General features: G+C 39.0%; 1 protein-coding gene across 2 annotated transcripts in view; it reads right to left on the bottom strand.

Moving 5' to 3' along the window:
* Positions 1-27,061, bottom strand: part of RECK (reversion inducing cysteine rich protein with kazal motifs) — an 86,290-nt gene that overhangs the window by 35,631 nt on the left and 23,598 nt on the right. The window contains exons 5-9 of one of the 2 annotated variants that reach the window (XM_037998262.2): positions 24,127-24,212; positions 22,389-22,436; positions 7,013-7,046; positions 4,067-4,264; positions 55-1,762 (exon numbers count right to left, since the gene is read on the bottom strand). In XM_037998262.2, coding sequence (XP_037854190.1) covers positions 1,737-1,762; positions 4,067-4,264; positions 7,013-7,046; positions 22,389-22,436; positions 24,127-24,212 — 392 coding nt within the window. In that variant the 3' untranslated portion in view covers positions 55-1,736. Of the gene's footprint in view, positions 1-54; positions 1,763-4,066; positions 4,265-7,012; positions 7,047-22,388; positions 22,437-24,126; positions 24,213-27,061 lie in introns of those variants that run through there. The other variant, XM_007968758.3, reaches the window with a different exon arrangement.

The raw sequence follows: 27,061 nt of genomic DNA, 5'->3' as shown, positions 1-27,061 counted from the left end.
TTTCAGAATATAAGTGGCTTAATTAGCTGTTTGTTTGTTTTTATTATACTTTAAGTTCTGGGATACATGTGCAGAATGTGCAGATTTGTTACATAGGTATATAGGTGCCATGGTGGTTTGCTGAACCCATCAACCCGTCATCTACGTTAGGTATTTCTCCTAATGCTATCCCTCCCCTAGCCCCCAACTCCCTGACAGGCCCTGGTGTGTGATGTTCCCCTTCCTGTGTCCATGTGGTCTCATAGTTCAACTCCCACTTATGAGTGAGAACATGCAGTATTTGGTTTTCTGTTCTTGTGTTAGTTTGCTGAGAATGATAGTTTCCAGCTTCATCCATGTCCCTGCAAAGGACATGAACTCATCCTTTTTTATGGCTGCATAGTATTCCATGGTGTATATGTGCCACATTTTCTTTATTCAGTCTATCACTGATGGGCATTTGGGTTGGTTCTAAGTCTTTGCTACCGTGAATAGTGCTGCAACAAACAAATGTGCGTGTTTTTTTTTTTTTTTTTGGTCATGCTCTGCTTAGCACAGAACATGGCAGTATAGTGGAAGCCATTACTACTACTCTTAGTTATATGTCAGTATTTGCAGAATACAGGCCCTACCAAATTCTCTCTCTATTACTTTGCAGTGTAGCAAAAAGGTGAGGAGCTAAAGGTGGACAAGGTATCTATTACCAGAATTCACCACTGTCCCCAGTCATGGGATCTTTAGCACCATCCTTACAAAAATGAAAGGCTATCCTACACCTAAGAAGTTCTCACAGGAGAGGTATTTGACATTCTTAGAAAAGGTATTGTAGATCAAGCTGGAATTATTTCCTGCTAGAAACAATTACCTAAAAGGGATTATGTTCTTGACATGAGAGAAATGATTAATTTTTATAGCAGCAAACACAAACTCCATATTGAGAGGTGAAGCCAGCTGGGCTTCTGGGTTGGGTAGGGACTTGGAGAACTTTTCTGTCTAGCTAAAGGTTTGTAAACGCACCAATCAGCGCTCTGTAAAATGGACCACGCAGTAGAACCTGGCGGGGCCAAATAAGGAAATAAAAGCTGGCCACCTGAGCCAGCAGCAGCAACCTGCTTGGGTCCCCTTCTATGGTGTGGAATCTTTGTTCTTTCGCTCTTCACAATAAATCTTGCTGCTGCTCATTCTTTGGATCCGCACTACCTTTATGAGCTGTAACACTCACTGCGAAGGTCTGCAGCTTCACTCCTGAAGTCAGTGAGACCACGAACCCACTGGGAGGAACAAGCAACTCTAGACGCCACCTTTCAGAGCTGTAACGCTCACTGCAAAGGTCTGTGGCTTCACTCTTGAAGTCAGCGAGACCAAGAAGCCACCGGAAGGAACCAATTCCGGACACAATATTTCATCACATTCCAGGACCACATAAAGCTTTTATGTATCTTATGCTAATTAATCTACGTTGTAATGTAAATAATACAGTAGCGAACTCTGACAAGGTATCAGTTTGGCTCTGCCTTTAATTTTCTCAAAGAATCGGAAATGAAAAAACACTTTCAACCATACTACAGAATTCAGAAGGCTTCTTTGAAGTAGTTTTCTTTGACTTTGGAAGAAATCTGTGCATATCTGTTTGGCGCCTTCTTTTCCAGATTCCTCTGTATTGGCAAAGACGGAGATGGTTGTTCTACCCTTAAAACCTCTTTTGGCTTTTTCATTGAGCTGCCATCTCCTTAGCTCCAGCAGTACCTCTGTATAGACTAAATGTCAGAGAGCACAGATCTGCCTTTAAAACAAATGAAGGTTATTGGGGCAATGCTTCATCCTCTGATTTTGACCACACGGCTACACCACAGGATGTCAAAAGCCATTAGAGTTCTGATTTAGATGGTGGCCAAGCAAGGCACACAGTACTGCTTTTGAGTTACAAAAAACAAGTCTTTCTTTCTTTTCGTCTTTTTTTTTTTCCACCCCCTGAGGCAGGGTCTTGCTTTGTTGCCCTGGCTGGAGTGCAGTGATGCGATGATGGCTCACTGCAACCTTGAACTCCTGGGCTTAAGCAATCCTACAGCTTCAGCCTCCTGAGGAGCTGGGTGTGCCACCACACCCAGCTAATTATTACTATTTTTTTTGTAGAGCTGAGTTCTCGCTTTGTTACCTAGGCTGGTCTCAAACTCTTGGCCTCAAGTGATTCTCCTGCCTCAGCATCACAAAGCACTGAGATTACAGACGTAAGCCACAGAGTCTCTTTCAATATCCCAGTGTAAATCAAAACATTGACATCTTATACATCAGCCTTTGGTCAGTTTGGTCAATCAGTTTTTATAAATCTGATCACCTCTAGGTGAAGAAAATGGATTCCAGGATGTACAAAGCTGAGACTCTGAAGAGCCATATCAGGTACAGTTTCATCAGGAGGCCCTGATTTTTAAAAGATATCAGGCTGTCTTCTCATTTTTATGACTTTTTAATTACAAAAGTAATAATTGCTCATTGGCAAAAATTCAAACACTATGGAAAATATATAAAGTGAAACAATTAGGTATAAACTAAAAATGTATCACACTATATTTTTAGTTCTGTTATTTACTTTTTTTTGCTTAATACATCTTGGACTTCACTATTTTTTAGAGACAGGGTCTTGCTCTGTCACCCAGGCTGGAGTGCAGTGGCACAGTAATAATTCACCGCAGCCTTGACCTTCTGGGCTCAAGCCATCTTCCTGCCTCTACCTCTCAAGTAGCTAGGACTACAGCTATGTGCCACCATGCCCAGTTAATTTTTTAATTTTTTTGAGACATAGGGTCTCACTATGTTGCCCAGGCTACTCTTGAACGCTTGGCCTCAGGCAATCCTCCCATCTAGGCCTCCCACAGTGCTGAGGTTACAGGTGTGAGCCACTATGCTGGCCAACTCAGGCCAGCCTCCCTCCCTCCCTCCCTTCCTCCCTTCCTCCCTTCCTTCCTGACGGAGTCTCACTCTGTTGCCCAGGCTGGAGTGCTGTGGTGCAATCTTGGCTCAATGCAACCTCCACCTCCAAGGTTCAATCAATTCTCCTGCCTCAGCCTCCTGAGCAGCTGGGATTATAGGCACGTGCCACCATACCTGGCTGATTTTTGTATTTTTAGTAGAGACAGGGTTTCACCACATTGGTCAGGTTGTGCTCGAACTCCTGACCTCAGGTGATCTGCCCACCTCAGTCTCCCAAAGTGCTGGGATTACAGGCGTGAGCCACCGTGCCTGGCCTTTTTGTTTTGTTTTGTTTTAGAAGGGTCTCTCTCTGTCATCCAGACTGGAGTGCAGTGGCGGGATCTTGGCTCACTGCAACCTTAGCCTCGCAGATTCATGCGATTCTCCAGCCTCAGCCTCCCAAGTAGCTGGGATCACAAGTGTGTGAACCTGGATAATTTTTGCATTTTCTGTAGAGACAGAGTTTCACCATGTTGCCCAGGCTGGTCTCAAACTCCTGAGCTCAAAACGATCTGCCTGTCTTGGCCTCCCAAAGTGTTGGGATTATAGGCGTGAGCCACCACACTCAGCCTTGGACTTCTTTCTATGTAAGAAGTCCTTTCTTCGTTGGATGCCAAGTTTTTATTATTCTATAGGTATGCCATAATTTATTTAATCAATTTTAATCAATACTGTATTGATGGATATTTGGGTTTGTCATTTTTCTCTATTATACCAGCATTGTAGTGAACATCGTTTATATGCATATATATATATTTTTGCAAATTTGTATAAGTTTTCTTGTGAGATAAATTGTGAGAAGTGGAACTGCTAGATCAAAAGCTTATGATAATTTGAAATACTCATGGTCATTACCTAACTTCTCTCCAAAAAACCCGTATCAGTGAACTCTCCCACCCTCAGAATTGAGAATTCCTGTTTCCTCATACCCTCTACGGTCTCATCTTTCTTGGCCCCTTTTGGCTGTGACGATATTCTTCAATCTGCCAAATCTAAATACCAAAGGAAGTCTGATATTTCTCAAATGACCCAGACTGCAGATATCTACAAGAACATATCACTTCTTTGTACACTCTTTTACCAAAGATTGAAATGAGAAGAATATGTCCCTTTTACTTACTATCTGTTGGGTTCCTCATTGGATAAGATTGAGTATAATTGTTCACACAATGTATTAATTGTGGACTAATAGAGGCACAATAATTTTCCACTGCTTTGATCTGAGATGGACCAGGAGAAGAGTCTGTTCGAAAAATGGCTTGACAGTATTCTCGGCAGTTTGTGTGATGACCTGCATAACTGCAACAAACCGAGCCCACTATGGAGAAAAAAAGAGAAGGTACTGAAATGAAAACAGCTTTTTCTTAACGTTAAATCATCCTCATAATGATGGAACAATATGTCTTTCTAAATTTGAGAAATAAAACCATGCTACAGAAGATGAACACTTAAAATCGGTACTTCTGTATGTTTAATCATGGGGACATTCAAGTGCTCACTAGTATAAGAAAGTCATTATTTATCAACTTACAGTCTGTAGTCCAGTGGTTCTCTACAGGAACAGTACCACACCCCACAAGGAGTTGGACTACGACTGGCATTTAGTACATGGGGGTTAGGGCTGCTAAATGTCTTGTAACGCATAGGACAGTCTCAAACAACAAACGCTGTCTCTCAAAATGCCAAGAGTGCCCATGTTGAAAACCAGTGAAGCAGTGTCTTTCTGTGTTAGATTTGTAGAGGTTTATAAACACAAAGCAAAGCAAAACCAAACCAAACCAAACCAAAATAAAACAAAACCCCAAATCCCTCACATTTATAAAACAGGGCCAGTAAAAACTAAGTGATGAAAGGATCATTTAATAAATCTGACATTTATATAACTGTATATCTTGAAACAAAATCCCAAAAGTTCTATACAGTTTGAACATCTATCTGTAAGAGTATGCCTAAATTGAGATAGACTTCATCTCACAATTGATATGACCTGCTTCAACACTGAAAAGAAAACTCATTTGAAATAAATATTACTCTGGATTTATGTATTAAAAAAATTAATGGGCTGCCATTGAAGGTATTTTGGGAGACCTAGATGAGTACCTGGGGGTGCAGATGTGGGATCTGTAATGGACAAGAACAAGAATCCCTCACAGGAATCTAAGGGAGTCTGTGGGAGGCTGAAGGGAGAGGTAGAGGTATGGCAGGAAGAGGTTAAGAGAAAGCAGGGGGGTCGGGTGCTATGGCTCACACCTATAATCCCAGTACTTTGGAAGTCCAGGAGTTTGAGGCCAGCCTGGGCAAAATGTTGAAACCCCATCTATACTAAAAATACAAAAATTAGCTGGGCGCGGTGGCATGTGCTTGTGGTCCCAACTACTAGGGAGGTTGAGGTGGAAGGATGGTTTGAGCCCAGGAGGCGGAGGTTGCAGTCAGCCAAGATCTCGCCACCACACTCTAGCCTCAGTAACATAGCCAAACCTTTTCTCGAAAAGAAAAAAGGAGAGAGAGAGAGAGAGAGAGAGAGAGAGAGAGAGAGAGAGAGAGAGAGAGAGAAAGCAGGGAGGAAATTCTTGATAATTATTAGGGATAGATGTGGAGGAACCAGAATCAGGTTTCCATTGAATTCCAAAGACCAATGAGTAGGGAGTTCAGGTGACTTCCAGAAATAATGATAATGATAATAATAAAGTCATAATCGAAGAAACTGAATTAGGACTGAACTGATGTACGACAAGCCTCAGTTTTCCAGACCAGGAAACTATTCCATACCTACTGTACCACCTCTTTTAAACTTGCAACTACTACCAAACTTATTGTGCTTATTGCCAAAGAGTTCATTTTCTTCACAAATAACACTTTTTTTTTTTTTTTTTGAGACAGAGTCTCGCTCTGTCGCCCAGGCAGGAGTGCAGTGGTGTGATCTTGGCTTACTGTAACCTCCGCCTCCTGGGTTCAAGCGATTCTCCTGCCTCAGCCTCTCTAGTAGCTGGGATTACAGGCACATGCCACTATACCCAGCTAATTTTTATATTTTTAGTAGAGATGGGTTTTCACCATATTGGCCAGGCTGGTCTCGAACTCCTGACCTCAAGGGATCCACCCATCTCTGCCTCCCAAAGTGCTGGGGTTATAGGCGTGAGCCACAGTGCCTGGCCAAAGAACAATGATTAATGGCCACATTTATCACTATAAACCTCAGTGAGGATACACTGGGGGTGGTGGTGGGGAATAGTGAGGACATGTAAGAATAGACATACAGGAATAAGACAAGATGCCTATCTTCTGATTCTTCCAATCGGCTGGCTTTTTCACCAGTGTGGGAGGACATAAGATTATATGCCTGAGACCACCTGGAAAATCTTGAACTAAGCCCCAGTCAGAAAGGATAGAAGATAAAGTACAGACAGCAAATGTCTCTTATTATCCTTCAATATACTTCCCTGCTGAGCTAAAGAACTCTTTGTTCCTTACATGTGTTTTCCCATCTCTAACTGCGCTCACTATTCCCTTCACCTGTAAGCCCTTCCTCCAATCTCCATTTCCTCCATTCTCTGCTGTTCACATCTTACCCATCCTTCATGGCCTGGATCAGCTACCAACTCCATGAAGCCACCTCTAAGTACCCCTGCAAAATATGATCCCTTCTCTCTGAACTCCTGCAGCACTTTATCCAGTGACACTATTTCATATCCTACCACATCCCAGGGTTCTTTGTGTACAGGTCGTGTCCTCCACAGATGTGTGTCTGCCCCACACTGACCAAGTACTCAATCAACGTCTGCTGAATAAACTGAGACACAGTACTCGGCAAGTGCTACATTACATAGCGTGGGTGTACTTAACTTCTGAAAATGGGCCTATTTATTGGGTTGTGATCATCCTCTAGCATATACAGCTTTAGTCTCTGCATTGTAGATCTACAATTAGGACATGGGAATTGTTATAATACATGAATGACCTAAATACACCATGGGAAACAGTCTATCGGAATCCTGTTGTGCACATTGCTTCAGATGGCTAATTATATCTTTGGACTGCTTGTACAACCATTGACAAATATACTTACTTTCATTTCTGCTAATGCAACTGAAAAGAGCATTCTGTAAATTAAAGAAAAACAAATAAACAGAAATTAACAACCAGACAGAATTTGTAATTTAATTCTACTTTATGGTTACATGGAAATCATGATATTAAAACTATTTAATTATTCTCTAAATCCAAGACTGAAAACACAGAAGTTATGAAATGATAACCTGGTAAAAAGGGAAACCATCTTCCAACATATATCAGGATCAAGATGACTACTCGGAGCCATAAGCTGACCAAGTTTATATAGAGCAAACCAAGTTTATATAAAGCTGTGTGTGTGTGGGGTTGGAGGCGCTACAAAGTATTAATCTTAATTATTCCTTGCAGGATATAAAAAACTTTGCAGAAAATAATCTAATAAATGACATCTAGGGAAATATATATTTCATGTAACCATTGCATTTTAGATTTGAAAGGACTTTAGACATTATCTCTACTTGTTCTCAAACATGGCTGTACACCGGAATCACCTGAGTTTCCTAGACCTTACCCTAGACTACAGATTCAGAATCTAGGGGTGAGGCACAGAAATCCAAATTTTAAACAAGACTTCAAACATGGTTTTTTTATAGCCATCCTGGGACCAGAGTTTGGGAATCTATCATTTTGCAGATGAAGAAACTGTTTCCTCAGCAGGGAAAAGAGACCCGCCCCAGGTAACAGAAAAAGTCAAAAGCAGAGTTTGAGACTATAATTAGTGTCTCTAGAGTGCGTATTGTTCAGAAGACACACCCAGTATTAAAGTCAACGTAAAGAAAATAAAATCCAAAACAAGACAAAAATGAAAAACTTATACAAAGCCATTTGGATATTTAGGGCTTGTCAGCTATGATTAATATCAATCACAATGGGAAGATAATGACTTCCTAAAAGAAATAATATGGGCATAAATTACAGGCAGAATAAAATCAAGCACACCCTTATTGTTGAAACAAGATGATTTTGGCTTTTTTTTTTTTTTTTTTTTGTATTTTTTAGTAGAGATGGGGTTTCACCGTGTTAGCCAGGATGGTCTCGATCTCCTGACCTCGTGATCCGTCCATCTCGGCCTCCCGATTTTGCCTTTTAATTGCAGCCAAATTGCAAGCTGTCTAGGTGACAGGGATTTGTTAAGAGATCAGCTACTGGCATTTAAAACCTAGCTTCAAAGATCCCTCTATGTAGCTTTGTGAAGCTGTATTCATTCATTGTCTCTGCTAAATAATATTCCATTGTAGGAATATGCCACATTTGATTTAACAATTTAAGGCAAAACAAAATAAAACAGAAAACCCTGGGCCTCATAGATAAGGGTTCCTGAATTCACCCAATATGAATTCTTTCTGCTGGAGACTCCATCAAGCAATATAACAGGAGTGAAAAAGTAAATATTCTTAGTGTTCATTAACAATGATCTTGTTTATCTCTCTCTTCATTCATGTTTCCTTGTTTTAGTGTGACTTTTCAGTTATCCATTATCGATAACTCTCTATTTAAATGGATTCACTAGACTCAGGAACACTTATAAAATGATCTAAATCAATATTAAAAAGTAGTCAGCTACCAGCTGACCGAGGTGGCTCACACCTGTAATCCCAGCACTTTGGGAGGCCGAGGTGGGTGGGTCGCCTGAGGTTGGGAGTTTGAGACCAGCCTGACAAACATGGAGAAACCCTGTCTTTACTGAAAATACAAAATTATCCGGGTGTGGTGGTACATGCCTGTAATCCCAGCTACTCGGGAGGCTGAGGCAGGAGAATCACTTGAACCCGGGAGGCGGAGGTTGCGGTGAGCCGAGATTGGGCCAATGCACTCCAGCCTGGGCAACAACAGCGAAACTCTGTCTCAAAAAATAAATAAATAAATAAATAAATAAAAAATAAAAATAAAAATAAAAAAATTAAAAAAAGGTAGTCAAGTCATCAACTTTCTAGCCCTCTTTGACTGGATGAATACAACTCTCATTGCTCTTTTCTTTCTGATAAGATGTTTGTTCCCTTTGGTTTGGCTTTTTTTGACTGGTACCTGAATAAATATGTGTGATATCTTGGTGGCTGTCTTGGGTTGCATGGCCTGATTTTCTAGTATTTGACATTTTTCTAGTTATTTTTAAAGTTTCCACAGAAGTGGTTTTCAACCAGGGGTGATTTTGCTTCCCATGGTACATTTGGCAGTGCCTGGAGACATTTTTGGTTGTCACAACTGAGGGGTGGGGAGTGCCAGGAGGCCAGGGACACTGCTAAGCATCCTACACTGCACAGGACAGTCTCCCTCCCCCAAAACATTATCCAGACCAAAATGCCAATGGTGCCAAGACTGATAAACTCTGCTCTAGAGACTTACACATTTGTTCAACCTGGATGTTTAAAAAACTGACCTTACAAATAAATGTCACTCAGCCTATGGATCACTTAGCTTCAGAGAGAGATACTACTAAAGGAGGCAAATCCTGCGAAATGTCAGAAATCATCTAGTACAACTTCCTTATTTAACAGAAGCCAGAGGCCAAGGCCTAGAAAGGGGAAATACTTACAGACAATAGCTTTTACTTACAAACAGGGGCTGGCAAACTATAGCACACAAGCCAAATCTTGCCTGCCACCTGTTTTTGGAAATAAAGTTTTTATTGGAACACAGACATGCCCATTCATTTACATACTTTTAAAATTGTAATTTTTCATTTACATACTTTTTTAAATTAAAAAATTTTTAAGACACAGGATTTTGCTATGTTGCCCAGGTTGGCCTCCACCCTGCTGCCTCCCAAGTACCTGGGACTATGGGTGCATGCCAAGCTCATTTACACATTTTATATGGCTACCTCACACGTTAAGTACACTTCTATGGCAAAGTTGCATAGACAGAGAGTGAATGATCTCTAAGCCTAAAATATTTGCTATCTGGCCCTTTACAGAAAAAGTCTCCCAACACCTGAAGAAAAAGGAAAGCAGCACAGTTGCTTCCCTTGATGTCACATCCAGAGTTCAGAGATGTTCTTCAAACATCTCTTATTTCTCTTGATGTTCATTAATAGAACTTTCATGCCTAAGTTCACCTGAATTTGTTGAACTAAAAATCTTGTATATTTTCAGATGGCAGCATCATGTGAAAACTACCATTAACTACTAACATTTTAGTGTTAATAAATACCATCTTACCTCTTCACCCATTTTAAGGTTTAAAAGAATGTTCCTTCATTCCAGTTATCCAGCAATTGATGAATAAATTCTGTTACACCTATCATGATTTAATAGACTGATCGTATCTCCCTCTTTGCTGAATGACTCCTAAATTTACTATATGTAACTCTACCTTTTTACCGCTTTTAACTACTGCTGATTAGTCTGACAGGGCTTAGGACATACACATAATGAGTTATAGGATTAACTTAATAGTTTCTTCATTTCTTAAGTCAGCCTGTCTTGAAGTCTTAGCTAGTCAATTTTTAAGTTTTTCAAAAGTCTGCTATCTGACTTTTGAAAAGTAACTTTCTGACTTTTGGAGGTAACTGAGGGTTCGTATTCACTACTATGGAGTCTCTTTTCACCTGCTTACTAATGCCACACCCAATGTGCCCCCATATAACAGATCCCTCCCCTACTCATGTTACTCAAGAATAGGTCAAAACTATAGCGGTGTGGAGGTGAGGATCTATCATAACCTCAAAGACGCAAAGAACATGCCAGCATACTGGAGTTGACAGGGTCTCAAGAGAACTTCAAATCCAAAAGCTGTCACTATCTAGTCAGAGAGCCAGATATGCACACCAAGCAAAGGGCAGAGCCAGAACTGGAACCCAGACTGCCCTGCCAGTGCTCTTCCATGACACTGCACCGAGAATAGCCTGGATTGTTTTTCTCAATGCAGCCAATGCAAGGTTGAATGTATGTTCACAGAGTCATCTATTTAACCAGTCCCCTATTTTTAAAGTCAGTACCTTAAATTGTAACCAAAAAAGGTCACCATTTTCTTGAGGTTAATATTATTTTCCTTAAAAATATTTTGATCCTAAAAAAAAAAAACTTGTTCCTAAAATCTTTCCTGTGGTAGCTGCTCTCAATAACTAGTTCCCTGCCCTACTCTCACTATTAAATTCCTGAATATTTCACAATTAGTACGCCCAAGCTGGTAGATGTCAGCTCCAATATATTACTACATGGGGGTGTGTCAGGATGGATTCAGGAAGAGGGAATTCCAGGTAGAACAAGCTCTTTGATCCAGTGTTGGGAGCATATGAACTGTGGGCAAACCTGGCAGAAAAACAGAGTAAATCAAAGTTGAGGGAGCCCTATGTGATCCTTCATGCCATACTGGTTTTCCTTTTGGTGGGGAAGAGCCTTTGGGTGCGCCTGGGTGGTAGACTCTGCTGGTCCAGCCTCTAGCCCAGATGTTCGCTTTGCAATTTATTTTCTGCCTCTTCAGTGACCCTTTTCTACTGATTTTAAAAATAGGAAACTGGTTAAATAGATTAATCTATGAACAAACATTCAACCTTGCTTTGGCTGCATTCAGAAGAGAGAATTCCAAATAGTCCATACAATACAGTGAGACAAGACTATTCTCACAATGCAGTGTCATGGAAGAGCACTGGTAGGGCAGTCTGGGTTCTAGCCTTGGCTCTGCCCTTTGGTGCTATGTATATTTGGCTGTCCAGTTGGATTTGGCTTTTGGATTTGAAAAATATGGTTCATTCCTCCATTTGTCCACTTGTTTCAATCCTTTCTGTTCACTGCCCTTTTACTACTGGCTACTCCAGCTCTCTCTCATTTTCATCAGTGATAAGGATGATGACAACAAAACACTCATCATATGAATCTTGTAAAAAAAATTGCAGATTTGAATTTTGGATGATTTAGTTACTTTTGGACAAAGACCAAACAGAGAACATTTTATTAACTGTTATGTTAATGTTTTATATGCCCAGTACTTTCTACTTAACTAGGTTACTAGTTAAAAGTAAAGGAGCTACTTTGTTTCTAAGGCCTCAATAAATAGAAATGTTTCCTTTTCACAGATGGGTTGAAATTTCTTCCAGTTTAAAGTTTTGCATTTCATACAAGAAATCTAGCTCATGAAATGCTAAGTAGGAGAGGTTAAATATAACTGATCTTTAAAAACATAAATGTTTTTAAGCCTCTACAAGGTGTGTTTTCCTTGTGGATACCATGACTGTCAAAAAGTATAGGAGACTAGAATATGTAAAGGAGTTTAATGTCATGACTTGGATATATCACTAAACAAGTGATTCTTAAATTTCTTCAGCCTTCCAAATGATGTGTCATTTCAATAGATACGCAAATAACAATGAACACCCAAAACAGAAATGAGCTTTATAGGTCTAGACTGCTCAGAAAAATTTGCTCATTATCACCACAGGGCACCGAACCAGCCGGAAGCAAATTCACTGGCAAGTAACATCTGCAGAGACACACAAGGTCTAGAAGAGAGCCTAGCACAGAGTATGTGCTTGTGGTGAACTAACTGCAGTAATGGCCCCAATTTTTCACGTTTCCTTTTATCTATTTCTTGTACACTAACTCTGGCCTTAGCCATGTGACTTCCCTTGCTTTGGCCTAGTGGACACTAGGAAGCTTGAAGCAAGCAGTTGCCCGAACTACACTTGCATGTTTCCACTTTCTCTCTTGGACTCCTGCCACCACCACGGGAACATGCCTGAGCTAGTCTGCTAGAGGGAGGGGAAAACATGGAGATCTGAGCTGACTTAGCCAAGGGCATCCTAAAGCAGGCAGCCCCAGGCTGACCTGCCATCTGATTGCAGACGGATGAGTGCGCCCAGCTGGAATCAGCTAAGCCTGGCCAGAGCAGAACTGCCTAGTAAGCCCTTAGATTTGTGAGAAATAATAAATTGTTACTGTTTTAAGCTATGGAGTTTTGAGATGGCTTACTATACAACATTATTGGGATAACAGATAGTACTCAGAATGACAACATTCTCCACAGTACAGTAGAGAATGAGCACTTTCTCCACGCATTCCAAGAGTATAAAACATTCACACAGGGTTTCCACATAAAGCTGATACACTGTGTTACAAAGAACCTTGAATAATTCTGTTCTCCAGAGTGGGAAAAAGTCTATAAAATTTTTCTATCTGTAAAAGTAGTGACTGCAGCACTTTGTTACAGGCAACAGCTTTCTGCTCATCATTTAAGTCTTACCTGCTCTGTGAAGACTTCCCCATTTCCCTAGGCAGGGTTTTTTTTTTCCTCCAGGCTCCAATATATCTTGTACAGACTTCTAGCAATGTACTTGTCTCACTGTATTGTAATGGACTATTTGGATTTCTCTCTTCCCATGTACTAACTATCAGCTTCTTGCATACTAAATCCTTTCATTTTTGTACCCTGAGAACAATGCCTGATACATATTAAATATATTGGTTCAGTGTGTATCAGTTCAATGAATGTTAAGTGAATGAATGACAGCGACAAAGATAATTATATGAACTCTGTCCCAGGAACTCAGGGGTTAGTATTAAAAAGAGACATGTAAATATAGTTATGCTATAGAGTGACAAATGCTATAATAAAGCATGCAAAGGGCTTAGAAGTAGTGATCGGTTTTGTGTGTGGAGAGAAGAATGGGCAGGAAAGGCTTTAAAGCGGTGCCATTTAAACCAGGATTTAAGGCAAAGGTTACTCTAGTTCAATAGGGGTAGTGATGTTCTGGGACCAGCTTTTTTTTTTTTTGTGGGGGGTAGTTGTGGAGAAAAATCTGGATTTGTAGTATTTGCTATGTTCACGGTGCAAATAACTCCACCCATGGCTGATTTTAAGTTACAAGCTAGCTTGCAAAATCCCTGAATATTTAACAAGCAGTACTCCTTAGCAGGTAGGGAGCTGGTATTGTCAGCTCCAATATACTACACTTTTTGTTCCAAGATTCAGAAGAAGGAATTCCAGGTAGAACAAACAATCCGTACAACTACAACTATCAAATAAAACAACAGGGTCAATCTGGGAATCTATAAGCAGCATGCTGCTTAAGTGTAACAGAGAGAAGAATCAGGAGCTAGACTGAGAAAAGCTTGGGATACTGGGCTGAGGAGCATGCGCTGTGTTCTACAGGGAAGCAACTGAAGGGTTTAAGGAAGGTAGTGACATGGATCAAATTTGGTCTTTAAAGAGATGAATCTAGAAGTGGATATAGTAGATAAGAGGAGAAATTAAGACACAGGAAAACTAGTTTGGCAGCTATTATAGGCATCCAGAAAAGTGGCAGAAAGACCTGAGCTAAGGCAATACCTGAGGATCTGGAAGGGAGACTGATTTAAGGTATATTTAGAAGGCAACTCTTTAGGCTTGAGAGACAGTAATTGGTAGGAGGTGATGAGAAAGAGGAAACAGTAGACAATACCTCTTAGGCATTTAAGTTGATGTGCTTGGAAGGATCGTATTGGTACAACCAAACAAGAAATGCAAGAAAAATCGTAAGTTTTATTTTGGTGTGTGTGTGTGTGTGTGTGTGTGTGTGTGTGTGTCTGTGTGTGTGTGTGTTGCTGCTTAGGGATGGAAGGGAGGGAAGGGAAGGCAGAAAAGGTGGAGGAAGTAATAATCAATTTGGTTGACTTGAAATCAATCAATTTTGGTTTGATTGTTGTTCCAAGGGAACATCAAAAGTACATGTATCCAATAGTGTTCAGGAGCTCAGAAAAACGAGTTAGCAATGAAAATTCTGAAGTTGCCAGCATATAGGAACAATTAAATCTACGCAAGATGAGACTGCTTAAGGGGAAAACCTTGGCCACTTAAGATGAGACCAGATCACAATCTAATCTGATTTGATCAAATTTCCCTTTTGGAATGATCTCGTTCAGGTGACTTCTGAAAAGAATGAACTGGAAAAGGAAATACACTAGCAGCAAGGAGACTAAATAGGAGTTACTCCCCTCCCCAAACTACAAAACAAATATGACAAACCAAAACAACATACAAAGTTTTATGCTATCTTAAGCCAGTACTGCAGGACCTAATAGGTTTCGCTCTTTTTGGAGCTCATCAGCTGCAGGTAACGGCTCAAATCTACTCTGATACAGTATACCTGTATAGCATTTTACCATTTATAAAGCCTCTCATTCACAGTCTTCTATTTACTATATCCTGGCAATCTTTGAAGTTGCCTCAGCATAAACTAAAAGATGCTTTACTTTTAGGTCCTGAGGGCTTTGCTGGGGCAAAGTACCACACGATTCCTTTTGTTAAAATCCCTAAAAGCTGACTGGGCAAGGAACAAAACTGTCCATAGCCTAGGCTGTCGTCTGCCACAACCAGATGGTCTCCTCTATTCTTAGAACCACTGCAGCACAGATCCAATCATACTGAAGCTTAGGAGGCTTCTAGCTGTCCAGAGAATCCTGTTGGTCCTGACATCCCTGCTCCTCTTATCTCTAATTTGGGCTGTTTTTTCATCCCTTTTCCTTTATGCTTCTGGTAGTAAATCTAGAATCAAAGTTAATTTGAAAGAAAAAGAAACAAAATAAAATTAATAGATACACAGAAATCTTTAAGCAGAACATTTTACTGTGACATTTCCTGAGGAAACAGCATACAGTCTGGGTAGGCATACATAAATATACACCAAACACTGGCATCCAGGGGCAGAACAAAGTGTATAGTAAACTACCATTTGTGGTAAAGGAGGGTAGAGGATGACTATACATACATATATTTACTTTTATATGCAGAAAATATCTCTAGTAACTTTAGGAACTGGATGGCTGTGGGAAAGATAGTTCGTTATATACCATTTTGAATTTTGAACAATGTGAACATCCCCAAAATAAAATTTAACACATACCTGCACCATTCTATACATTTAGCTGTGTACTGATAGGTGGGGCTAACAGAAGACAGAATCCTTAGAGTCTTAATTTTAGCATTCTCACAGAACCAGAGCCCCATGGCAGAACAATATTTTAGCTGTACTGGCAACTGTTTAGTTTAAAACTTAACTGCCTTAAGATTGAAAAAAAAAGTTAGTCCTCACAAAAATACCCGCTACTAACTTTCCTTCATAGTTTCTCACCTTCCTTAATGAAATAACATCAAAAAAGTGTATTGAAGAAAGCTAGCAAAGAAAAGAGAGACATGAAAATGACATTTCTGAAAATACAAAGAAAAGCCTAGAGAAGAATCTGAGAAAGAAGGAAGAAACAAGTAAAAAATATAAAAAGTATGATGGCAAATTTGTAGCATTGTACTTCAGTGGCTCACACAGCAAATGGAAAGCATTTATATTTATGGTCATCATGTTAAGAGAATGGCAGGCAAGGTCTGTCATTAAAGGTATAAAATGGATTTACAAACCTCAAACTAAAATTTATCTCATCAGTTTATAGCCATTGGCAGTCTCTGGGAATTTATCAGCCTCATATTACCTTAATGAAGCTTATTCTGACATTCAAGGAAGAAAATAACCATCAACAACCAAAAAAATTTTTAAATCATAATTTTGGTAGCTAGAAGAAAATGTTCACAGCCAACATGTGAACGAAGACCATGCAAAAAGAATCTACAGTGTATTTCACACCCCCTGAAAAACACGAATTCGTTTTTACTTTAGTTCTAATCAGCCAGTGTGCACAGGGATGGCTATTCCTATGGTTTACAGCCAGCATCTGTTCTGACTACTGGTGCCTATGTAACTACAGTTGCTGAATACTTTGAATATCATCTCTGGTTCTATCTTCACAACACATTCACGAACCCCATGTGGCCTAACCAATACTTTTAGGTGGGTTAAAGGACAAAGCCTGTGAAAATGCAGAAAACCTAGAACTGAGCATGTCCACAATACTTGAACATGCCCATAAAGGAGTTATCAAGCTAATGGTTGATTTGGGTAGCTCCTACAGGCCAGGGTTTGGTGACCCCGCAATCAAAACAAATGTGATTCTCAAAAGAAGTACTCTTAAGTAGCGAATGATATATTATTTCTTAGGTATTCATCAGAATAAGAGAGCTATGGAGTTGGAAGAGAGATCATCAAATCTCCTATCTGTTGCAAAAATCCCCTTCATATGATGAATCCAGGTAAGTCTTTACTTGAACATTTCCAGTGAGAGGAAGTTCTCTGTTTCTGGAATATCTCATTCCATTTTGATCAATTTCAGATCAGTATCTGGCTCCTTCTTTTCTAGTTCCCTAAAGAAACTCAGCTCTCTACTTTTTTCAAAAGAATAGATTATTTTAGATTCTATTAGATTCTAAAAGATTCTATTCTCTTTCAAAACCCAGCTTTCTATTCTTTTTATACTTTCTCTTCTATGGAGCTCTCACTCACTCCAAGGTTCAAGGGTTACTTCAAGGTTGACTGTGGGCATGATAATTCTCCTCATCTTTAGTCTGGATTCCTAATCACCTCTGAGATATGGGTCTTTACATTAAAAGACCCTAACACACCATATGCTTCAATTTCTTCAAATTCCTTTCACAACATAAATGCTACTGCTGCTATGTTTTAATTCTTTCTTAAAAATCCAGTGATACATTACTATTGTTTTAAAAATCTGTGTCCTAATTTACCCACTTTCTATTTTCACATTCTCTTTTGCATCTCAAATAATTTTCTGTCTGAAGTAGATATTTCAGAACTTCCTTTACAGAGAACTTCTAGAAAGGGTCCACTAATGGCAATTCTGTTTTAGCTGTCTAGAAATAGCTTAATTTTGCCTCTTTCTTGAAATATATCTTTGCTGGATATAGAATGATATAGATTGATAGTTACTTTCTTTCGGAACCATTTAGGAATCATTCTACTGTCTTCTGGCTTCCTCTGTTGCTACTGGGAAATCAGTCGTTGGTCTTCTTTGAAGACAATGCCTTTTTTTCTGACTACTTTTAAAATCTTTGGCTATGATGTCTGTCTATAATATGTGGATTTTTCCCCCCTTTGATCCTGCTGGGTATTTGTAGGGCTTCTTTAAACCCTGCTTCTGCCCATCCTATTTATTTTTCTCCTAGTACTCCGATTAGAGAGGATTTTCTCACTCTATCCTTCCTGTGTCCTAAACTATTTTTCAGCCTCATGTCCCTCTTTCTTTTCCATATAATTTCTTTAGCTCTATCTTCCAATTTACTAACTTTCTTTGCTGTACCTAAACTATTATAACACCCATCCATTGTGTTTGTATTTCAATTATACTGTTCTGGAAATTCTCTTTGATTCTTTTTCAAGTATGCTTGCTCTTCTTCTTCTTCTTCTTTTTTTTTTTTTTTTTTGCAACCTCCACCTCCCAGGTTCAAGGGATTCTCCTGCTTCAGCCTCCCGAGTACCTGGGATTACAGGTGTGCACCACCACACCTGGCTAATTTTTGCATTTTTAGTAGAGACAGGGTTTCATTATGTTAGCCAAGCTGGTCTCAAACTCCTAACGTCAGGTGATCCACCCGCCTTAGCCTCCCAAAGTGCTGGGATTACACGTGTGAGCTACTGTACCCAGCCTGCTCTTCATATTTGTAAACCTATTTTATTTCTTAAACATATTAAACATTTTAGTCTGCATCTGATAATTTCTATATCTGAAGTATCTTTAGGTCTGATTCTGTTCACCATTGTTCCTGTTGGCTTTTATTTGACGAATCATGTTTTCTGGTGAGTTCTGTGACTTTTTTATTGTGAACTGCTTATTTTCCTTAGGACTTTATCTGTGGAAATCCCAAGAGGTCTGAAATACAAGATCAGTTCCTCCAGAGAGAATCTGTGTTACCTTTTCTCAAGCATCTGAGGGCCACTACCATTTCAGAACCACTTGAAATAAAATTCTCAGCTTGAGGTTTTATAAACACTCACTTGATATAAATTTGGGCTGCAAACTCATGTGAAGACCAGCTTAGAGTTATGAATTTTCAATGGAGGTAAGATTAATGTTAGAGAGAAACAGTTTTCCTGGAAAGGGAGATGAGCATATTTCCTGGTCACCCTAATACTAAGTGTATAGTCCCTTTGGAATCCCAAATTTATTGGTGGGAAGGGGAGGGGATTTCAATCAAATTTTCCACCTTCAATCAGAACCCAGGATTTGTCTCCTGACTTCTGAGCCTCATGAAGCTACAAAGCTATAAAAATTGATTCAGCAAATGCCCTCAAAGCTAATGCCTTCTTTACTGCTCTTACTTCTCTGGATTCCTACCTTCATTTAGTTTTTGGCTTGAGCATTCCGTATTTTCTTTCCAGCAAATTCATCTAGCATTTTAAGTTATTTTCACCTGGAGGATTGGTCCAGGTACCAAGTCTGCCCTATTGCCAGAAAGAGAAGTTTTAACTAGTACATTTAAGTATAGAAGAATAGTAAATGAATGCCAGGAAACTAAGCTTAAAAGATTAGATTATGTCCCTGAATATTATCTATATTCAATCCATCATAACAAATCTTGCTGATGGATTCTGCCTTTGAATCTCTGATTTATTCTTGAATATTTGACTCTATTACTATTATCCTAGTCTGGGATTTATTGTCTCTTTTTAGCTAAGCTAGAGGGGTTTGTGGGATCTAAAACCTAGCCTGCACAGGATTATGAGTTTAAGTTTTCTAAAATACTGGCTTTGTTATTTGTTATATATTGGTCTCCTTTTAAGAACCTTCATCATCACCCTCTCATTAATAATGAGTTGAGCCTCAAAATGCCATCTTTTCAGGATTTGGTCCCACTTTACCTGTCCGAGCACAGATTTGCAGACCAAAATAGGTCTGTCTTCTCTTTTCCTCCCGCATAAGCCATGTGCATTTCTGACAACATACCTTTGATCCACAGTCTTAGGTCTTTAGGTCTTTTTTTTTTTGAAACGGAGTCTCGCTCTGTCTCCCAGGCTGGAGTGCAGTGGCACGAACTCGGCTCATTGCAAGCTTTGCCTTCCGGGTTCAGGCCATTCTCCTCCCTCCATCTCCAGAGTAGTTGGGACTACAGGCACCTGCCACCAAGCCCGGCTAAATTTTTTATATTTTTTAGTAGAGACGGGGTTTCACTGTGTTAGCCAGGATGGTCTCGATCTCCTGACCTCATGATCTGCCCGCCTCAGCCTCCCAAAGTGCTGGGATTACAGGCATGAGCCACCGCGCCCGGCCAGGTCTTTAGGTCTTTACCCAAATTATACCAATCCTTTCAGGCCTCTCTCATTTGTAACTTTTTTCCTGATAACTCCAAACATTCTTGCTCTGCTTTCTTATTTCCCTGAGCCCTTATGTGTGCAGTATATATTTTAATTAGCCGGACTCAATTAGATATAATTCTATAGTATTTGGAGTTATGCTAAAAGTTGCTTAATCAGAATTCTAAACTAAGTCTGATTCCAGTTAATGCTCTAATATATAAAACTCTTGGTATTCCACAAGTACTTGTTAATTTGCATAAGAAAAACATAGACTATAAAATCAGATGTAACAATGCTTTACATTAAACTGGTTTATCTTAGGTTAGCTAGAACAAGACAAAATCTTAAATGGCATTAAAATTTTAAAGCTTTATTTAAGTAAATTTCTTAGCAAATCCCCTCAAAAGGAACTCTAAAACAGCTTACCAAAAAAAAAAAAAAAAAGAAAAACATTAGCTCCTACAAATGTAATTACTCATTCTCTGAAACTCAAATCAAACTATACATAAAACTACTCTCTGGGGTAAATGCTACCCTTAAAATTGCAAGCCTATGGAAATGACTTATACATCTACAAGTTCATCTCAGGGACCATTCCAGTGTTAAGGAAAAGATATTAAAAGCCTAGTTTATAAATTATTCTGATGTTGATAAACAACCAGTCCAGTTAAAATAGGCTATATTACACCAAATTTACCCAATTCACTTTGTAACAAATAGCTTTTATGTCTAGACTAGACTTCAACAATCATGACAGTGACTGTTATATGAGGTTTATAATGCAGAACCCTTTCTGCATTAAAGTACTCTTATCTCTATTTTCGTTTTTAAATAACGTGTAAGAAATCAAATTGAGTCTTATATTGAAGAATTTGTGGGATCAACTCTTAATATAAAAACAAAAGAACCCTTCTGCCATACATATTTTTGGAAAATGATTGGTTCATTCTAGGCCAAATTAGGGAAGATAGAGAAAAGTAAACTATTCTTAGTATTTCTATCATAGACAGTTTGTCTCTCTTACCTTTCCTGTCTCGTCCTTCATCAACACATACTGGCAGACTTCCTAGGGCAATGCAGAAATCCAGACAAGAGAAGGAAGCACACTAAAATAATGGAGGACAGGCTATGGAAGATGGACAGTGTCAGACATCATGTAGGAGAAAAGAAGGAATTATCACAGTTAGCCACTTTGTTCAAGAGAAACTAAAACTGGTTATTTCAAAGATAGAGAGATAAGAAAATAAAGATCTTTTACTTCTCTGTAGCAGGGCTCCTTTCAATAAGAACAGAGGAAAGCTATAACTTGGAAATTTGTCTTCAGAGGAATAGATATAACTTAGCAAACAATACAAAGGGACAAAAGATAAATAAGACTGTCCAGTTTAAAAATAAGAGAGACAGGCTTTGAGAAAAAAAAACACAAAACTATAACCTAGAAGTAGTTAAGAGAGTTATTCTATCTTCTCCAAGAAAACACAGCAATAGGAATCCCAATGTTTGTATACAAAAATGGTGCATGAGATATATGCACTTAAGTATCCTTAATTACACAGCCTTACACTATGAAAAACAGTAATATTGTCACATTTAAGAACAGAGTTCTAGAAAATGAACAAAGTAGCCCCAATGAGGAGGTTTTTTCATATCAGGGACAATCTTCTGCATATATTTGTATGTTGTAAAATACTTCCACTATACCCCTGCCTTAATATCTACCCCATCTAGATACCAGTGTTAGAAATCCCACCATTGAGAGGAGAGTCCTTCAGATTTAATATAGCTTTTGTAACTTAGTATTTTTTCCCCAAATGCAAGATTCTAGGAAAGTCTGAGCTATTCACACTAGCCCTGTGATTTTCTTTCATTACTTTTCTTTATGATTAGAGGTAGTTTATAGAAATGAATACCACCTGGATGGGTCAAGAGATAAGAGATGGGACAAAAGAGAACATGAAACCTGAGAAAAACTATTTCACAAGCTTGGATACAACTAGTTGCTTTGTTATAAAAATATTATAGGTTAAATCCTTTGTATGTGAGATTTAGGCATTTCTTTAAAATTAATACTTCATTTCAACAAAAATCAACTAAAACCAAAACATTTCCAAAAACAGTAAATGACATTTTTGTCAATGCTAAATTTTCTGTAAGGTAAAAGGGAAGTTGTATAAAAATAAATTCATTTAAAAAATTTAAGTAATTTTGTTAATTCTGATAACATCTGAATAGGCTATCTACATTTGTTAAATAAAATGCATACCTCATATTCTTTTCTGCAAACTTTGGAAATATCATTCTTTGAAGATGCCTAAAAACCAACAAATTTCTCCATTAATTTATTATACATGCTATTCAGCACAGGACAAAAAGAACATAAATTAGCATATGTTAATTACTGATATAGTATCCTTTATTTCATCAAGGAAAACCTTATGTTTGAATATTTTAAAGTCCCTAAAATACAATAAACAAATTTCATGCAATTTCTTAAAACGAACATCATCCCTAGGGCTACTCAATATTCTAGAGCTTTGCTCTAACTTTTATGGCTTTAATCTCACATAATAACACAGTCCTTTTGTTATTTCAGAAACTAGATGTCTTTGAAGGAAATTGTAAATCAGGACTTTTTTTTTTTTTTTTAGCTGAATTCCACTCTGTAGCAAATTTTCTTGTGAAGTTCTGCCCGGGCACCTACATTTTGCTTTTTCTTTAACTTTTCACATTCTAACCTTTCAATCTGAACTCGCTGAGTATATGATGGAGGGGGCAACTAAATAGGGAAGAGGTACTATGCCAGGCATTTAACAAGTTATTTTTGTGTAAGTCTCTTAACAAGTTTATAAAGAAGATACTAACCCCTCTGCAGATGAGGAAACTGGTGCTTAGAGAAGTAGGAAGTTATTTACCATACTTAAGTATATACTTTCTATATAAAAGAAGCCAAAAAAAAAAAAATCTGCTGAGGGGTGGTTGTTTTTCCACATGAGTCAGTCTCTATTCCAGAGCTGTGGGCTCTGGTTCCTTGCGCCATTCTTCCTGTTCTATCACCTAGGCCCGTGCAATTTAGAACAGGCCAGCTGATGAGGACAGGGAGAGCAAGAAGAATGGGCGAGCAACCATTTTACAACTCACTAAACCCATTATACTTCAAATCCTCTGCAACTCAGCTTCACCTCAATGCCTGGAGGACAGCAGCAGACAGCTAGGTCATGTGCTGCCCAGACTGTTGGTCAGGCTATAGGACAGTCATCTCTGTGAAAGTGAAGGCGATACCATATCTCATATACTCTTGTCCAGAGATAAGACCCTAGAAGAAGAAAATAAGAGAAGGCTTTCCAACTGTGGTTTCAGTTCCATCTAATCATTTCTAGTTTCCCAATTAAGTTTATTCCTGCCACTTGCAGCAGAGGAAACAGGAGGCTAGTATTTCCTCTCTGAGAAACCACTACTAAAGTATGCGAAGTGAGGACAAACTCAGGCACGTAAGCTGAATTGGGGCAGAACTATATCAAATCAAAAATAAGTAATAACTCATTGTAGGAGTCACATTCATCTTAGGCGCAGAGAAGGGATATAAGAACACACTTAGGGTAAAGCCATGATGAAACAGAGAAAAGAAGATGAAAAAATAAGCCAACTGTGTCAAATGTTCTCATCCAAGCATACCCTAAATTTACCCAGCCATTTAGAGTCACTCAAATTGACTCAGCATGATTGCAGGCAAAGTATGGAAGACTTAAAAATCATATAATATTTTTTTTGCATGGCAGAGACAAGGAAAGATAAGAAAGAATAAAAGAAGGATAAGGCCATATGCAGCAGTCATAAATAAAACAGCAAGTCTAAAAGGAAATGGTCTATACAACAAATGCTAAATTTGCAGTTTTTGTGGGTTACCTCTGCAAAGCTAGGAGGTGGGCAAGGCCCAAGACACATGCACAGCTAAAACCAAACTGCACTCCATGATGCTTGAGAGCCTCACTGCCCAGTGTTACCTGCTTGCATGCCTGTCGACACTCCAAGGCAATAGCCAGTTCACAGCAGCCTAAGCCAACCCAGCCATCAGACTTCTTAAATACACCTTAAAAACAAAATGTTTAAATGTTTTGGTCATAAGTAGCAATAAAAACAAATAGCATGCCAGATGTTTCATGGCTACTACTAAAAGTCAAAGCAGGTATCCATAAGAAAACAGGTTCAGACAGCAGGGCCTCAAAATTATTAAGGACCTCCCTTTACCCTCACTTCTATTATCAGTCTCTTTCAAAGTCCCTCACAGCATAATTATCAGGTCCTTTGTTTTTTCTCTTTTCCCTCCCACCCTAAATGCTCTTTAAGTCATTCTCACTCTTGGGTAGGTAACATCTTTACCAGAGGACATACAAGGGAAGAAAAGCAAGGAAGAGGGCTTTCTTACTGTTAGACTGTTGATAAGAGGCAAAGGTTTTAATTTAACTTAAGCAAACTAACAAGAAAGGGCACAAGTATTACTGTATTCAAAACAGTAAATACCTAGAATAGCATAAAATTCATGATCCTGTTTAAAAACTGATACTTAGTAAATGGGGCAATTTTTGTGAGTCAGGTATATCTGGCTTTGATGGGCACATTTAATCATGGGGCAAAATGACTATGTATTATTCTGGTTCAATTTATGTTCAGCAGTGACTCTTCCAACCAAATTATTGTGAAACTAAAAGATGATAAAATAATAAAAAGTGTTCTAATTTTTTTTTGAGACAGAGTCTCGCTCTGTCGCCCAGGCTGGAGTGCAGTGGTGCGACCTTGGCTCACTGTAACCTCCGCCTCCCAGGTTCAAGCAATTCTTCTGCTTCAGCCTCCCGAGTAGCTAGGACTACAGGCATCTGCCACCATGCCCAGCTAATTTTTGTATTTTTAGTAGAGATGGGGTTTCACCACGTTGACCAGGCTGGTCTTGAACTCCTGACCTCAGATAATGTGCTTGTCTTGACCTCCCAAACTGCTAGGATTACAGGTGTAAGCGACCATGCCCGGGCTTCTAATTTGCTTTTGCAATCATAAATGTCAATGAATTATTCCTAAGGTAAAAGTAGGAGATATGGCCGGGCTCAGTGGCTCCTGCCTGCAATCCCAGCACTTTGGGAGGCCAAAGCGATGAGATCACTTGAGGTCAGGAGATCAAGACCAGCCTGGCCAACATGGTGAAACCCCATCTCTACTAAAAATTCAAAAATTAGGGGGGCATGGTAGCCCATGCCTGTAGTCCAAACTACTCGGGAGGTTGAGGTGGGAGAACTGCTTGAACCCAGGAGGTGGAGGCTGCAGTGAGCCGAGATTGTACCACTGCACTCCAGCCTGGGCAACACCAAGACTGTCTCAAAAAAACAAAAAACCGAAACAACAACAACAAAAGGCTGGGTGTGGTGGCTCACACCTGTAATCCCAGCACTTTGGGAAGCCGAGGTGGGTGGATCACTTGAGGTCAGGAGTTCGAGATCAGCCTGACCAACATAGTGAAACATCGTCTCCACTAAAAATACAAAATTAGCCAGACGTGGTGGTGCATGCCTGTAATCACAGCTACTTGGGAGGCTGAGGCAGGAGAATTGCTTCAACCCAGGAGGCAGAGGTTGCAGTGAGCTGAGATTGTACCACTGTACTCCAGTCTGGGCAACAAGAGCAAACCTCCATCTCAAAAAAAAAAAAAACAGTAGGAGATACAAGAAATAATTATGAAAAGAGAAAAGTCTTATACTTGTAGGAATGCTGCAAATTCCTCCTTATTTCTTTTAAAATTGCCTAATGCTGCTTCTATGTAATACATAAATTTGGGAATCTATATCTGAAGCAAGTTAGATTATTATTTATATTTGAAAAAAAATGTCACGGATTCAAGGCAATAAGTAACATAGTTCTCCAAATGAAACTAAGACTTCACAAAACAAATAGAAGCATTCTGCTAAAAAGTAAAACAAAGCAAATAAATGGTTCACAGATAGACAAAGCTCTCAAAATATAATCAATTACCCCAATTATAAAAATTGACTAAAAATACTGCATATTATAAACTTATCTCTATGTGTCTTAAAGGTACAAATGGTAACAAATTCACATCTAGCCTCACTGCCTAGTATAGTTTCTTTTAAATCTTTGCTGCTTGCTATTCAGGTTCCTCACACGTTGGAAAGAATTTTAAATGGAACCAACGTAGGTCATAAACTCTGTGACGTGTTATATCATAATGAAGTATGCTGCTGTATCCAGGTATCCAGTGGCCTCTTAGAAAATATTAACTTATTCAACAAGCATTTATATTTACTGAGCTCTTACTATGTACAAGGTACTCTGTTAGGTGTTATGTGGGCTATGAAATTATGAAATAAATAAAATATATGATTTATCCTATTAGGGAGATTACAGTTTGTTAGCGTGTGTGTGTGTGTGTGTGTGTGTGTGTGTGTGTGTGTGTGTGTGTGTAGGATGCTGGGTACAGGGATAACTAGGAGACAGGCAAGGAGGTGGGCAATTTCAGGAAGGCAACCTGTTTGAAATACCAACTTCAAACACTGTGATAGCCTCTAGAATTCAGAGATACATAAGGTATACTTTCTTTTTTTTTCAAGAATTTGGCTCTATCCAGGGCTGGAAAATGGGCTGTAATCCTGGGAGATCATGAGTGCCAGGCTAGAGAGTTTGGGCTTTATTCTGATGGAAGTGAATATCCCCTGAGAAATTATTTTTGAAGAGGATAGGAAAGAAAGATATAATGTGTTGAAACATCAGTTATAAGGTTATTATAATATTCTATCCCAAGAGTGTAAAAATAAAGACTTGAACTAGAAATAGAGAGAACAGGTGTAATTTTGCAAGAGGAGAGTCAATGGAACTAGAAAGAACAAGGAGTAAAATATAACTTGAGGGTTTCCAGTCTAGTATCATTCACAACAG

The sequence above is a fragment of the Chlorocebus sabaeus genome, chromosome 12, assembly GCF_047675955.1.
Source record: "Chlorocebus sabaeus isolate Y175 chromosome 12, mChlSab1.0.hap1, whole genome shotgun sequence".
Lineage (NCBI taxonomy): Eukaryota > Metazoa > Chordata > Mammalia > Primates > Cercopithecidae > Chlorocebus > Chlorocebus sabaeus.
The sequence above is the reverse complement of the archived record's forward strand: the minus strand, read 5'-3'. Positions and strand labels throughout refer to the sequence as shown.